General features: G+C 41.1%; 1 protein-coding gene across 1 annotated transcript in view; it reads right to left on the bottom strand.

Annotated features, from left to right (window-relative positions):
- The window catches only part of LOC124555371, a 74,491-nt gene that overhangs the window by 41,788 nt on the left and 15,507 nt on the right, over positions 1 to 17,196 (bottom strand). Inside the window, exon 4 of the mRNA XM_047129260.1 lies at positions 63 to 251. Within this exon, the coding sequence (XP_046985216.1) occupies positions 63 to 251 (189 nt within the window). The remainder of the gene's footprint in view (positions 1 to 62; positions 252 to 17,196) is intronic.

The following is a 17,196-nucleotide window of genomic DNA, read 5'->3' as shown; positions in this document are numbered from 1 at the left end:
ATGAACTTTAGAATGACTGAAATCATGTGTATAAATACAGACAGGAATTCACTAACACTTACTTCGTTTCTGCGATCTTCTTGCTGATGGCCCGAACTCATACCCTGTGCAAGCTCTTTGTTTGCCTCAGTTTCAATACTGATATTTCTCATTCTGTCAACAAGCACTGACATTGGACTACCACCATCTGGATTTCCTGATGCAGCTTTACGTTGGTCCCATGCTTTTTTAATTTCTGCCAGGCTCCCTTCCTGCAAGAAGGAGTAAATATATAGTCATCAATGACAATCATATTTTGAACATGAAAAAGCTAACAAGAATACACTATGATGATAAATGTTTCTCTTTCTTAGAAGAGAAAATACGTCTTTTGGGGAACGCAACTGTATGCACAAAGTTTAGGAAGGATTACTATCCAAATGCTGTCATTAACAGAATGACTGAGGATTAAAATATACAGACACTGACTTCTTAACTCTGTAGAGATAAAAATAATTAAGTTTCAGAAAGTACCACACAATAATAATACGGGCATATAAGCTTATTAGACAAAATAATAGTTACTTTCCTTTCCACAGTATATAAAATCTTCACTAGTCTTGATAACTGATGTTCCCACTGGGGAAATGATTGTCGTATGACCACCTGACAGTAAGCAGTGCTGTAAGTCAAGTTTTTGGCCTGTGTACAGTAGATGATAGAACCCTTTCTCACTGATCTAATTGCTTTTGCTTTGGCCACGTACACATAAATGATAATCCAGCTAAGAATTGGGGCATATGCTCTTTATAAAAATCTTCATGTGACATATAAATAACTATCAGAGTCTACATCAGTTCCACTAAGATTAGTATTAATTCTGATGAATTATGTAAACGTGAAAAAAAATAAATAAATAAAAATAACTATGAGAGATGGGTCTCTCACTGAATGACTGCTGAACAAAAGCAGAAATGGCTGACATCAGTCATGTCCAACCTTTTTAAAATGAAAAGTGAGGTAATCTTGCATCAAATTGTCACAACTGATGGAGTATGGGTTAAGACCTTTTAAGCCAAAAATGAAATCATGATAGCCGCGTGCGTGCTCCCATAATTACTAGATTATTTTAGTCTCTCTCTCTCTCTCTCTCAGTACGTGTGTGTGTGTGTGTGTGTGTGTGTGTGTGTGTGTGTGTGTGTGTGTGTGTGTGGAGGGGAGGCGCACACACGAGTGAGAGAGAGAGAGAGAGAGAGAGAGAGAGAGAGAGAGAGAGAGAGACTAAAATAATCTAGTAATTATGGGAGCTGATATTTGGATTTTCTCTCTTTCCTCAGTTAACATGACTTAATGGCCCTTGGCTCATAAAATAATTTGAGAATTGCTTGAATGAGTGCTTTTTAAGAGTGTCATTACCTATAACTTGATATCTAAAAACGATTAAACTTTGAGCCTCCATAAATTACACCACAAATCCAGCACAAATCATCGATACCACAGATGAATTAAACTGGTTGCAGTCCATTTCACAAGACACATCCCTCAGTTCATTTATGCTAAAGGTGCTGTGTTGCACAAATCAAAACATTTATTCAAAGAACAAGGTTTATTAATACACTCCAGGAAATGGAAAAAAGAACACATTGACACCGGTGTGTCAGACCCACCATCTTGCTCCGGACACTGCGAGAGGGCTGTACAAGCAATGATCACACGCACGGCACAGCGGACACACCAGGAACCGCGGTGTTGGCCGTCGAATGGCGCTAGCTGCGCAGCATTTGTGCACCGCCGCCGTCAGTGTCAGCCAGTTTGCCGTGGCATACGGAGCTCCATCGCAGTCTTTAACACTGGTAGCATGCCGCGACAGCATGGACGCGAACCGTATGTGCAGTTGACGGACTTTGACCGAGGGCGTATAGTGGGCATGCGGGAGGCCGGGTGGACGTACCGCCGAATTGCTCAACACATGGGGCGTGAGGTCTCCACAGTACATCGATGTTGTCGCCAGTGGTCGGCGGAAGGTGCACGTGCCCGTCGACCTGGGACCGGACCGCAGCGACGCACGGATGCACGCCAAGACCGTAGGATCCTACGCAGTGCCGTAGGGGACCGCACCGCCACTTCCCAGCAAATTAGGGACACTGTTGCTCCTGGGGTATCGGCGAGGACCACTCGCAACCGTCTCCATGAAGCTGGGCTACGGTCCCGCACACCGTTAGGCCGTCTTCCGCTCACGCCCCAACATCGTGCAGCCCGCCTCCAGTGGTGTCGCGACAGGCGTGAATGGAGGGACGAATGGAGACGTGTCATCTTCAGCGATGAGAGTCGCTTCTGCCTTGGTGCCAATGATGGTCGTATGCGTGTTTGGCGCCGTGCAGGTGAGCGCCACAATCAGGACTGCATACGACCGAGGCACACAGGACCAACACCCGGCATCATGGTGTGGGGAGCGATCTCCTACACTGGCCGTACACCACTGGTGATCGTCGAGGGGACACTGAATAGTGCACGGTACATCCAAACCGTCATCGAACCCATCGTTCTACCATTCCTAGACCGGCAAGGGAACTTGCTGTTCCAACAGGACAATGCACGTCCGCATGTATCCCGTGCCACCCAACGTGCTCTAGAAGGTGTAAGTCAACTACCCTGGCCAGCAAGATCTCCGGATCTGTCCCTCATTGAGCATGTTTGGGACTGGATGAAGCGTCGTCTCACGCGGTCTGCACGTCCAGCACGAACGCTGGTCCAACTGAGGCGCCAGGTGGAAATGGCATGGCAAGCCGTTCCACAGGACTACATCCAGCATCTCTACGATCGTCTCCATGGGAGAATAGCAGCCTGCATTGCTGCGAAAGGTGAATATACACTGTACTAGTGCCGACATTGTGCATGCTCTGTTGCCTGTGTCTATGTGCCTGTGGTTCTGTCAGTGTGATCATGTGATGTATCTGACCCCAGGAATGTGTCAATAAAGTTTCCCCTTCCTGGGACAATGAATTCACGGTGTTCTTATTTCAATTTCCAGGAGTGTAAATGCGATTCCCAATCAGAACCATCATCGATGTTTTTTCACTGTTACCAACTTAATTGCAGGAGGGCTTCACAAAAATAAAGTACTGGAGATCTTAACAACCCACCTCAACATCAACACAGTTAGAAATAATCGTGGCATAGAGACATGCCCCTTCTCAAGAGTTGTGAGGTCACAAAAACCAAGTATAAATATATACTTCACAGTACAATAAAGCTGCCTGGTGGCAAGTACTATTTTAATTTCTAATACTTTTAATATAAAAGAAGTTGTCCCCTGTACATTAAATCAACCACAATGTACACAAATGTGGTAGCAACAATATCCGAGTCAGTTATTCCTTTCTACAACTCAGTCTGCCATCTTAGCAGAATAAAACACACAGTTTTTATGAACTTTAGAATGACTGAAATCATGTGTAAAATTACTCATCTTAATGGAACTGCTAATTTCAAAATTGGTGTTAGATTTCATGAGTCCGCATTATTTCCAAAGTTGCAGTGAATTTAATGTTGTGATTAAAATTTTAATAATATTCACCTAATGCATTTGAGTTCCAGTTGTATGTGTAAAACAAGATCTTCTGTCCTCTAGCATCAGTGGAAAAGAGCTATACCTTTGAAAACATCGTTTAACTGAATTTTCATATCGCTTAACATATTCCTTTCTCAATACGTGATACGGTTTTGTAAACAGCCGAAAGAGTAGGTCTCTCACAAAAAAAATCATCATATTGTGGTTATTAGTTGCTATAGATTCTGAATTCATGGTAGCAAAATAGAGGTAATTAATTTATCTGGTTTCAACATTTGAAACATGGATTTATTACAGGTATCATAGTAAACAATTTCAAGATAATTATGTGGTATCTACGGAATCAGCAAGAAATCACCCATGCTGTTTTATTGTTAAAAAAATATATCTTACGGATAAAAAAAAAAAAACAGACTACATGTAGTGTTAGCTCAGATTACAATCAAGAGTCTGTCACTAGGTGCTGTGATCGACCTTGCTACAGTAATCAATAATCCGTTACTTTAAGCGTGCTGGGGCCCTTTGAGTTCGCGTTGACAATATTTTAATATTAACATTGAAAAGTCTGACATTGATTCAGTTACCTATAATGAAGCTGATGTACCTTCACTCATGACATGCGTGATTTCACAGAGCGCAAGTCCATACAGTTCACAGGCCTGATTATAGAGGGCTCCTGCGTCGGCCCCTGGCACACACTGATGAGCCGCCAAAGAAACAGCATTATTTAAGCAATCAGAAACGAGTGCTCAGCCTATTCTTCACACAGTACTACTGTTGTCCAGTCAATGTGTTCAATGCGATGCACAACCTGCATCTTATGTGTTGCTCTATGAAGTACCATGCTTCCTGCACTGTGTTTGTTCTTGCTACAACAAACTTCGCGATGAGTGAGGATTACATTTTTTCTGCATGTTAGTGTCAGTGCTAAGTCACCTGACAAACATCTCGATAGAAGAAATAATCCAACATCTCGCTGCTCAGCAGCAAGTTTTTGTGGAACAACAGCAGGCTCTCGTCACCAGTCTTAAAAAAGTGTCGTCTGCATATTCATGGCAGGTTACTCTCCAGTCATTGCAACTGTCGCCCTTTCTGGCATATGATGAATCAGCTGAAGATTGGGACTGTTATGAGATACAGTTTAGCCAACATTTCCAGGTCTTTTGCATGGACAATGCAAACCTGTGTATGGCTTGCTTGCTTTCTTTCCTGGCTTTTGCTGCATACATATCCGCTGTTGTGCCAACTTGCACCTTTGCAAGAACTGTCCACCTTATCATTTGATGAAATGTCAAGCTTCTCTCAACCAATTACTGTGACACAACTTGAGCCATCATTGTAAATTTATAACTAGTACACATCACGAATCCTACGATGATCACATAGTGCAAGATGATGATATTCATCTGGCCCCGGATAGGGATGTCCATGAAAAAGCACTTCAGTGTGAGAATCCAACGCCTACAGATGTTCTCAAAAAAGTACAGTCCTTTGAAGTGTCATGGGCCGAATGCAATCAGGTTGCTGAATGTGGAGGGGGTACGGGGAGGGGGGGGGGGGGCGGCAGCTACTCAGTCAACCCCTATTAGGCACACTGCAAGTGTTCACACCAGCAGCCACTTGCCCCCTTCTGCCTTGCTCGTGTTGCTTTGTCCAACACAATCCTGCTCTGTGCTCTAAGCGTTGGGCAGTTTGCACCATGTGTTGAAAGAAAGGCCACACTGCATCGGAATGTAACTCCTTTTCCAATGTGGCACACACAGTAGAAGCGATGGACATAAATTGTGTCTCTACAATGACTATTTCCCTGAAAAAATTGTTTATTGACTTGAGTGTGCTTAATAAACCGCTAAAACTGCATGTGGACAAAGAGGCTGCAGTGACCTTAGAGAACACACAAATTTACGTGGACTTGGGCTGCCCTAACCTCACACAGGTTTCACGGAAGTTGGTTAGCTACAATAACAGCAGAATCCAATCCTAGGTCAGTTCTCCGCTCTTGTATCTTACACATCTGTTGTTTGCTCTCTCACCTTCCTTTCTGTGGATCATTCCCAGACCGCAGACCTGTTCGGGTTAGGTGCATTTAACGCTTCAGTTTTCTCGATTGCCGACGAGGTAAATTTAGTGTCAGATCAAGTTATGTATCAGCAACTGGAGTCCCTCGGTCCTGAGTTTTCATTGCTGTTTTCCCCTGGGCAAGGCTGTGGTACTGGTTTTCAGACCCACATTACCATGAAAGTTTCTGCCCACCCTCGTTTTCTTTCAGGCGAAAGATGCCTGCCACGTTGCACAACTCTGCGGAGGCCAAATTAGACCTTTTGACGTTGCTCGATGTCTTTCGACCTATTTCTTTCAGTGAATGGCGTACACCACTAATCATTAAGAAGCCAAGAGTGGTAAGCTTCGTCTCTGCGACAACGTTGGTGTCATGATTAATACAAGTCCATGATACATACATACCCTTTGCCCCACCCTGACAAACTGCTCGCAGATTTGTCAGGCAGCCACTACTTTTCCATGATTGATTTTTTGCAAGCATACCTCCAGCTCCCCTTGGATGAGGCCACTATATGTTTTCTCATTGTCAATACACCATTCGGCATATACCAATATAAATGCTTGCCTTTTGGCTTCCAGGGTACACTTGCAATTTTTCAACATTTTTAGATTAACTGACAGCCTTTGTACTCGGCTCCACCACTTACCTCAATGATATTGTTGTTTCGAGTTCTTTCACCGAAGACCACCTTGGCAATCTCTGATCGTTGTTTTCTGTTTTGCAGTCTGCAGCGCTCAAGGGCAACCTTGCCAAATCACAATTTTTTTAGCTGTCAATTGAGTCCATAGGTTTTGAAGTTTCTCACACAGGGGTCAAGCCATTGCATCAACGTGTTAACACAATTGCAGTTTTGCTGCAGCTGACTTCCATTACGAAGCTGCAGGCATTTCTAGGTAAAGTTGCATACTACCACAAGTTTTTACTTGACACATCCAATGTTCAGCCACTGCTTGCACTTTTGTGTAGAAATGTTACTTTTTCTTGTTCCAAGCTTGTCACCAAACTTTCACTTTGCTTCACTCTGCCACGTGCTCAGCCACTTTTCAGCCATGTTAGCATCTCGTGTTGGCACACAAATACGTGCATAAATCTGAATGATCCATTGTTTATGCTTCTAAGACTTTAACTCCTGCTCAGTAGTTGTGTTCTCAGATTGAAGAGGCTTTTGTGATTGTTTTCGCCCTCAAGAAATTTCACGTCTTCTTGTATTGCTCTAAGTTCCATTTAATCGTGAATCACTAGGCATTAGTTGCTCTTTTTAACCCTTGGACTTCTTTGCTGGACAAGGCAGTGCATTGTCTGCAGCAACGGGTTCTGTTACTCTCCTGATATCATTATCAGATCTGTTACCGGCCGACAGAGCAACACGCTAATGCCAATGCCTTATCTTGCCTTGCGATCGGGTTGGACCCAGCATTTGATAAGGGCAAGTTGCTTTGTTTCTATTTACATATTGAGAACCAGAATGTGGTCAATAGTTTTCCTATCACTAGTGCCAAGATAGCATCGGCTGTCACCAAGGACCCTACACTTTGTCAAGTCCTCTCATTTGTGCAGCACGGTTGGACAGAAAAAACCCCAGGCTGTGACTTCGATTCCTTGCGTAATTACTTCTTCCTCCAGCATTGCCTTTCTGTGTTTGATTGGGTTCTTTTGTTACCTATGAAGGACACTGCTCCCCAGGTTAAACGGAGAGAAGTCTTCCGAAGTAAGAGTCAGTTCAGGTGTGCTGCAGGGGAGTGTCATAGGACCGTTGCTATTCACAATATACATAAATGACCTTGTGGATGACATCGGAAGTTCACTGAGGCTTTTTGCGGATGATGCTGTGGTGTATCCAGAGGTTGTAACAATGGACAATTGTACTGAAATGCAGGAGGATCTGCAGCGAATTGACACATGGTGCAGGGAATGGCAATTGAATCTCAATGTAGACAAGTGTAATGTGCTGCAAATACGTAGAAAGAAAGATCCTCTATCATTTAGCTACAAAATAGCAGGTTAGCAACTGGAAGCAGTTAATTCCATAAATTATCTGGGAGTACACATTAGGAGTGATTTAAAATGGAATGATCATATAAAGTTGACCGTCGGTAAAGCAGGTGCCAGACTGAGATTCATTGGAAGACTCCTAAGGAAATGCAATCCGAAAACAAAGGAAGTAGGTTACAGTACGCTTGTTTGCCCACTGCTTGAATACTGCTCAGCAGTGTGGGATCCGTACCAGATAGGGTTGATAGAAGAGAGAGAGAAGATCCAACGGGGAGCAGCACGCTTCGTTACAGGATCATTTAGTAATCGCAAAAGCGTTACGGAGATGATAGATAAACTCCAGTGGAAGACTCTGCAGGAGAGATGCTCAGTAGCTCGGTACGGGCTTTTGTTAAAGTTTCGAGAACATACTCACCGAAGAGTCAAGCAGTATATTGCTCCCTCCTACGTATATCTCGCGAAGAGACCATGAGGATAAAATCAGAGAGATTAGAGCCCACACAGAAGCATACCGACGATCCTTCTTTCCATGAACAATACGAGACTGGAATAGAAGGGAGAACCAATAGAGGTACTCAAGGTATCCTCCACCACACACCATGGCTTGCGGAGTATGGATGTAGATCCACTTCCTCAAGCCATAATGTACTACGGCTTCTGCATGTCGGTCAATTGGGGGGGGGGGGGGGGGGGGGGAAGCTTTGTCTCGCCAGCATGTGTATTGGCCAGGTATAGATGGGGACATTAGATGGCTTATTGATGCTTGTACTCACTGTGTTCTGCAAAAGGCGGCCCTGTGGTCATCTTTTCTTCCCCCTGGCCAACACTGCAGTGCCTGTGTGAGCATCTGCATGTCGATTTTGCTGGCCCTTCGTAAATCAGTACTGGCTCATTGTAGTGGACAACTATTCCAAGTTTCCCTATATGGCATGTTGTCCACCAATGTCCACAGCAGCCACTATTTCAGCCCTGTCTAAGATACTTCTGCATACTGTGGTTACTGAAAAGGCCCCCAGTTTGTTTCTTGAGAATTTGCATTTCTTTTCAGGCTAGTGGTGTTCGCCATCTCACAGCTCACCGTTTCATCCTCAATCTAATGGTGAGGATGAACACATGGTTTGGATGTTTAAAACTCAAATGCACAAGTATGTATCTGGCAGGTCTCCTGAAGCTGCTTTAGACCAATTTTGAGTTCATACTGTTTCACTCCAGCTGGGGATGAGAGCCTGGCAGAGCTGCTACACGGACATCAACCACGGACACTCCTCCACCCACTGCATGCGATACTGCATACCCTGGCGTCACTGGCTCTGCGACGATTCCAGCAGGGTGCGCCTGTTTGGCTCGTGGTTTCAGCCGCCAGCCAAACTGGGTTCCTGCCATCATCAGGCATTGCCAGGGCTGGTGCCTGTGATATTGTCCACATTAAACAATGCCCAGTCCAATTAATTAATAAGCAAAGTCTTTTATGAAGATTTGAGAGGAGAGGAGATTTCAATAAACTTTTAAGTTTACTTAGCTCGTCAAGTTAAGATGGCTCTAGTTCTTCTTAAAGGTCTGATTCTTGAAGCTGAAAATCTAAAATCAGGTCCTCAAAGTTGGTTTCAACTAAATAAATTGGAAGATTGTCGTTGCAGATTTTTTTTTTACGTAAATATATTTTTCACTGATGTTCTCAATTTTTAGTGTATCATACAGTATTTTGATTTTTCACATTAACAAAGCTAAATAACATTATTCACACCTATTATACAAAAATACGTCCAATCAAATCTGAGGCAAGCATATGACTCTCACACTCTGCGGAAATAACAGTATTCCAAAGTGTTTACAATTTTTCTTAACAAATGCATTCCTACTAGTTTTCTTTATATTATTAATTTTGATTATTATTTCATAAATGTATCCAGATATAAACATAGTAAACAGTACAGGATTGCATAATTAATAATAAAAGTTTTAAGTGCAAATAATTTGTAATTCCAAATGTCTCTACAAAAATTATTTAGCTGAACATTCAGAACTAGTACTTATCGATAATAACATTGCAACTAAAATATTTTATAAAGTAATTCCTTTTCATAATTTTAGCTTGAAATATAAAATACTGTGTATAAAATTATATGAAGTTTTCAGAACAGCAACTAAGATAATACTGACCCGTCCAAAATTCGAAAAACAATATTGGTATCAACAATTAATGTTGAGGAAAAGTATGCTACAGAGGATGATGTCCCATTACAACAGCCCGTCACTTCGACCAGCTGCAGCCGCGGACGGCAGGGCCTGTTCCAGAGGGATCACCGCCATGCCCGTTCCTGTGTTGCAGATGGTCCGGTTCGCGTTGCAGAGGGGGTTGCTGCCTGGCAAATCACTGTCTGGGGTTCCTGTGAGGCCATCGTCCCACGAGTGGGGGGACGGTCTGCCAACCCACCTCCTCATCTCTTCCACCCCTACTCCCTGGGCCCTGCTCACCACACGCTGCTTCAGCACCGTCACTGGTGTTTTCCAGGACTCGTAATCCCAGTGCCTTGCGAGATCAATTTTGATAAAGTTCTTGCACGAGCTTTCCCCCTCATTTGATTCCGTACCTTTTTTAATTATTTGATCCAGTAGCTAATCTACACCATTCTTCTTTAGCACATTTCAAAAGCTTCTATTCTCTTCTTTTCTGAACTGATTATCATTCACGTTTCACTTCCACTGGGGCCTACAGAACAGATTTCTCTTTCTCAGAAATGCTTCCATGCTGTTGCCAGACTGCATTTTATATTTTCTCTGCTTCGGCCCTCATCAGTTATAGTACTACCCAAATAGCAACATTCATCTACTATTCTTAGTGGCTCATTTCCTAATCAATTCCTTCTGATTTAATTCAGCTACATTTTATTACCCTTGTTTCCCTTTTGTCGATGTTCATCTTGTAACATCTTGTCAAGACACTATTGATTCCATTCAACTGTTCTCACAAGTCTTTTCCCGTCTCAGACTGAATTACAATGTTTTTATTTGTTCTTTCTGAACTTAAATCCCCTTTTAAAATTGCTCCTGTGTTTCCTTTAATACTTATTCAATGTATAGCTTGAATTACATTGGGGAGAGGCTACAACCCTTTCTACTCACTTCTCAGCTACTGCTTCACTTTCATGTCCTGGCTATAGCTTTATGCTGTCTGTATTTCTTCCCTGCTACCTTCAAAATTTTTAAGAATGCACTTCAGTTAACATTCTCAAAAGATTCCTCTAATTCTAGAAACCCTATACATGTAGGCTTGGCATTACCCTCTAATGTAAATCATGGTGTCAGTACTGCCTCCAGTGTTTCTACATTCTCTGGAACTCAAACTGACGTTCCCGACGATTGACTTCAACCATTATTCTGTAAACAATTCTTGTCACTATTTGCAACCGTGGTTTATTAAACTGATAGTTCAGTAAAATTAACACCTGTCAGCAGTTGACTTCTTTAGAAGAGGAATTATTACATTTTTCTTTAATGTCTTAATGTATTTCACATGTCTCATACCTTGCACAGCAGATGGAATTGTTGTAGCTCTCCTGATGATCTCAGTAATTCTGAGGGAATGTCATGTACTCCTGGGTTCTTGTTTAGACTTATGTCTTTTAGTGCTCTGTCAAATCCTTTTTGCAGTGTCATAGTCTACCTGCTTACCTGAGTGGTAACATGTCTGCCTCCCATGCAGTAGGCTCGGGTTTTATTCTTGGCTGGGTTGGAGATTTTCTCCACTCTTGGAGAGGGTGTCGTGTTGTCACCACCAGTGCACAAGTTGCCCAATGTGGTGTAACCTGAAAAAAAGAGACTTGCTACCCGGCAGCCAAAATTGCCTGGATGGGGCCTCTGGCCAACAGTGCCACACGATCACTTCATTTCATTTTGAAGTGTCATATCTCCCATCTGAACTTCATTCAGTTTCTCTTCTCTTTTCATAATACTGTCTTCAAGTTTGTTTCGATTTTACAGACCCTCTATTCATTATGTTTCAGTTTTCCTTTGTCTGTTTAGTATAGGCTTGCACTCAGAGATCTTAATATTCATATAGCTATTTCTCTTTTCTCCAGGGGCCTGTTTAATTTTCCTATACACTGGATCTATTTCTTCCACAGACACGTATTATTATTCTATATGCCTGCATTTCTTGTCTACCCATCCCTACTTTGTGACTTTGCACTTTCTGCTGATCTCATGTTTTACACTTTTTGCATGTTTCACTTGCTGCATTTTCAATCTTCTCTCTTCAATTACATTAAATCTCTCTTCTGATATGCATTGATTTCTACCGGATCTGGTCTTTATTTTTTTTTTTTTTTTTTTTTTTTTTGCTTATTTCATTATCTGCTTCACTATTTTGTCTCTTGAAGCTGCCCATTTGTCTTCTATTGCAGTCATTTCCACTGTTTCTGTAATTACTGCCTAATGCTGCCAACGAAACTTTTAAGAACCTCTGTTCATTTCAATTTATCCAGGTTCTGTGTGTAATTACTTACCTTTCTGCAGTTTCTTAGTTTTAATGTGGAATTTATAGCCAATGTTCACATCCTCTGGAGAAAAGCTTGCTGTTTAGAATCTGGTATCAAAACCTGTCTTACCTTTATGCAACCCACCAGAAACTTTCCAATGTCAGCACACCTCTTCCACATATACAGCCTTCTTTCACGATTCTTAAAATAAGTAGTAATTATTAAATTGTGAGCTGTGCAAAATTCTATCAGGTGATTCCTCCTTTCAGTGTGATTGAAATACATTGACTTGTTTTGTATTTCGGTTGCTATACTGGACAGTGTGGATACTACAAACAGACAGTTGGCCATGAGTGTATACAAACTAGAATTATTACTGCCAGAGAGTTTGGAATGGTTTAAGAAAACACGATTAGTTTGCCTCTCGCACAGTAGCCAACATACACTTGTTCTGTGTTTCTGCAAAAGCAGACCTGACATGCAGTCATAGGGATCACTGATCCCTTCTGTATTGTGAGGGACATAATCAAACTCCATGACACACTGACATTAGTCTTTTCACTTATTTCAAAATAGGAAAAGAAAACATGAGAAATGCACAACAAAAAGCACTTGGTGCAGGCTAATGCAAGATTGCATGCCGAGGTTAGCAGTATCCTAAACGAGGTAGTCCGGGGCTGACCTCTACCGATATTTGATGCAGTCACAGTTCAAAACACCAACCACGTAAAATTGCCACATTAAAGTGCCCACGTTATACCAATTTTTCAACTTCAGCTCGCACGCACGCACGCACGCACGCACACACACACACACACACACACACACACACACACACACACACACACACACACATTTCTTTGTTCCAAGATGCTAGGTGCCACGGTTGAGTCCTATGTTGCATTATGTGGTGTATATCTTATACAGGACATTTAACCACCACCCCCAATCAGCATGGCACCAGAGCATCAAGAGCCCCAGTATGTCTATCAAATTTGTGCACTTTTTATTTTGCAAACATGTTCTTATGCACATTATCTTCTAAAATTGGGCTTCCCCAGATGGTATGCATACCAGTAACTAAAAATTGGTTACATTATCAACATTTATACACAGAAAATAAAAAGGTATATCAAACCACCCCTGATGGAAGAGTTAATCTGGATACGATTCACCACGAAATACCGTTTAATACTTAATGTTGCACTTTCGAATTTTTTTTAAGCAGAATTCACATCTATATTTGCATTTATTGGAAATGCCAATTTTTCAGTTCCCTAATAATGAGAAAGAATAGGTGACTAGTACTTACCTTCAGATGGCAAAATGCATAGCACTGATGTGAGAAATATAAAAGTAAAATGACACATTACCCAGCTTTCAGAACTTTTAGCTCCCTTGTCAGGGACATGTTGGAGAAAGTTGAACAGGAAGGGCAGGTCGCTTACACCACAGAATCAGGTACACCCAACTGTTGTGAGGGTAAAGATAGACAATAATGGAGGGTGACACATAAGAGAGAAAAGGTAACAGATTGTACAATGGTAAGCATTTGAGTGCTTGCGCAGTGGATACAAGAGAGAACTATTTCAATTTCAAGATGCTATACGGAAGTGGAGATGTTGGAGGAAGTAGAGCACCTTTACAATGAATATGAACTTGCCAGCACAGCAGCAGAAATGAGCCACAAGGTTGTACGGCTGCAACAGAACACTGCTTTGGACTGTGTTAACAGATATGATGTATTAACGGTCTAAGAACTTTTCGCAGTGTATTCAATAATGGTACAAAAGCCGAAATATAGATAGTACAGAAGACAATTACAGTAATACACAGTTAAAAAGGGATAGAAAATGTACTGGACCCAGTGAAAGAAAAGGTCGCATCCAGGTACTGCACATTCAGAATGAAAGCTGTGTAGAATTTACTGACGAACCACTGATGGTGTCACTGTGGAAGAGTGGATTAATTCTGGATGTGATGCTGAATTATTTGCAAGAAAATGGCTTTCTGAAGGTAAGACATTTGAATCAATTTTCTTGAAAGCACTGACATTGCTTCAAATGACTCCTTCATTAAAGAGTATTCTGAAAAATTTAGTACTTGAGAAGAGGACAATTAAACAACAATAATGATATATTTTTGTTCTTTCCCCTCTCCAAAGTTGCAAAAGCTGTTCCCTTTAACTGCTCCTGTCCTCTTCCCTTTCCTCTCACCACCTAGAAAGTTATCAACACGAGAGCCAACAGCTCCCATAGGTGCTGCTGTGTTTTATCATGATACATGTGGGGAGCAGAAAACCTGTTTTCAGCTTTTGACTAAGGTTAAAAGTAGCACACAAAGCTAAGGAATGCTTAAATGTTAGCATAATTAAAACTGAGACAAAGCTCAGTTAACACAAAAGCAGTGCCAGTCTATTTTGTTGTAATATACATTACGAATATGGAGAGACTGCTCTTTAACTACAGCGTTTTCTAAATATTTCCTTAAAGAGTATGGTTTTGCTGACATACTTAATTGTTTAAACGAAGACACTGTCAATTTCTGGCTATCAAATCTTTATCGCAATGTGCTGTCTGGCTATTCCAGCTACTGTGTCATTTTCAAATGAGTGCCTTTTGGATTGTACAAACATGTGTCAGACACTAGACAACAAGCTGGCCTATGGGCTACAGGCTTCTGACTTAAGACAACCAATGTGCACAGCAAGAGCATGCACAAAATGTGAAGACGGCACCTTCTGTATTTGCTCCACCAGCCACCAGTTTCACTATTTGTAGGGTGTACAGCATAATTAGAACTTTTGTATGTGTGGTGCTGAAAGCTCTGGAGCAGTGTGTTTGCAAACTGTACACTGAGTGTTCAACACTTTACCCATAGCCCACAACTACAGGTAATTTAGAGTGTTAGCAGTTAACTAAACTCACTTTGTCCCACAGAAATAACTTTATTCATAACAGGACAGTTCTTTCTTCTGTGTTGGTTGAGAATGCCTAATGTCCATCTAAGCACACATTGAAATACCTGTCGACCACATGCAGAGGTGCGCTCATAGTTTGGTAGTTTTAGTGCACTACATAAATGACACGGTAAATGGTAGGCTTGCTGGTAGTACTGATAGGGAAAGAAACATAAATAAATACACTGTTGGCCGACAATGCCTACACCTCCTCCCATAACATGGCATCTCTGTTCGCTGTCCAATGCTGCTGCACGTGCATTGTGTTGTATAGTATCTTTTATTGGTCCAGTTGTCTACATAGCAGCTTAGGCATAAGACATTGGACAAGTCAAGTTATAAATATACAGGCTGAAAGTAATTTCAAGTCATACATATTTAAGGTTACAATACTACACTTTACACGTAAGTATTTATATAACACATTTCATAAATTTAAATATTCTTCAATGGAGTAAAAGCAGATGCTGTAAATATGACTTTAGAGATTTTCCAAATGTATTGACCTCAGAGATAGCTTTTATGTTTTCAGGAAGTTCGTTATAAAGCTTAACTCCCATGTGAAAAGTACCTTTTTGGCACAGTGCTGTGCTGATTTGAGTCATATGTAAGTTTCTGTTTTGTCTGGTAAAGTGATCATGTATATCACAGTTTTTTTTTGCAGTCTCCAGTCCTTGCCTATTACATTTAATTTAAAGAAGAAGAGGATTTCCATAATGTATACACATGGTAATGGAGGAATAGCAGATTTCTTAAACAGGGGTTTACAAGAGTCTCTAGGCTTGCACCCAAACAAGATTCTAATGGCCCTTTTTTGTAGTTTAAAAGTGCTATTAGCTGTTTTGGAGTTTCCCCAGAAGGTGACCCCATATCTAAGACGAGAATGAAAGTACGCATTATATGCATTCAATACTGTTTTCTCCCTACAGCATGATTTTAATGAACAAAGAAGGTAACATGTTTTGCTCAGTTCTGCATTGAGATATTCAATATGCTTATTCCATCTGATGTTACTCTGCAGCCAAAGTCCTAAGAATTTGGTTTCAGTATTGTTACCAACTGGTTCGTCATTGATAGAGACTGATGGGATAAACATGTCCTTGTTAGGAACATTGTGAAATTTTAGAGCAATGGTTTTCTTACTGTTTATTACATGCTGATTACTCTGCCCAGCTGCTAAGTTGTTTCGTGACCATGTTTACTGTCTGCTGCAACTGTTCATCATCATTTCCTTTTAGTAGAATCGTGGTGTCATCTGTAAATATGATTGTTTTGTGTGCATCAACATTTAAGTTTAGATCGTTTATGTACAGAAGAAACAGAAGGGGTCCCAATACTGATCCTTGGGGTACGCCATATTTAATTTGTTTATAGTCAGATAAGTGATTAGATACAGTTTTAGTTCAATATTTGTGTGCTTGATGCACACTGCCTGCTTACGATTAGTCAGGAAGGAACTGATCCACTTGTTGGACAGACCTCGAATACCATATCTTTCTAGCTTTCATAACAGAATTTTATGGTCCACCAAGTCAAAAACTTTTGACAAGTCAATAACGACTCATATTGTTTCATGTTTTTTGTCCATCAGGTTTAGGATGGAATTGATGCACTCATAGACAGCAGTTGTCGTTGACCTCTTATTTCTGATTCCATGTTGTTCATTACATGGGATGCTGTTTTTATTTATAAATTTTATAAGTTTCTCATACATAACTTTTTCCAGTACTTTAGAGATGCAGGAGGAAATTGTGATGGGTCTGTATTTATTTACATTGTCTTTATCCCCTTTTTTATATACAGGAATAACTTTTCACGTTTTCAATACATGGGGGAAAGTGCCTGCCTGAAGTGAGCAGTTGCATAAGTGTGTGAGTACTTCAATTAGGTTTGATGCGCTCTTCTTTAACATTGTTGCAGCTATATCATCAATACCTGCCGATTTTGAATTTTTTAGTCCTTTTATTGCTTTAGCTACTTCATCTTGTGAAACAGAACTGATATACATTGATCCTGTACATGCACTTATTTTATATTCATTTGCTTGGGTGCTCTTAAAGTTTGATTGTAACATATTATCAGCAACACCTGTGAAAAAGTTGTTAAATGTGTTGGCTACTTCTAAGGGGTTTGCTACTTTTTTTATTTTTATGTG

Source organism: Schistocerca americana, chromosome X (genome assembly GCF_021461395.2).
Source record: "Schistocerca americana isolate TAMUIC-IGC-003095 chromosome X, iqSchAmer2.1, whole genome shotgun sequence".
Taxonomy (NCBI): Eukaryota; Metazoa; Arthropoda; class Insecta; order Orthoptera; family Acrididae; genus Schistocerca; species Schistocerca americana.
Note: the sequence above shows the minus strand (reverse complement) of the source record. Positions and strands in the feature narration are given on the sequence as shown.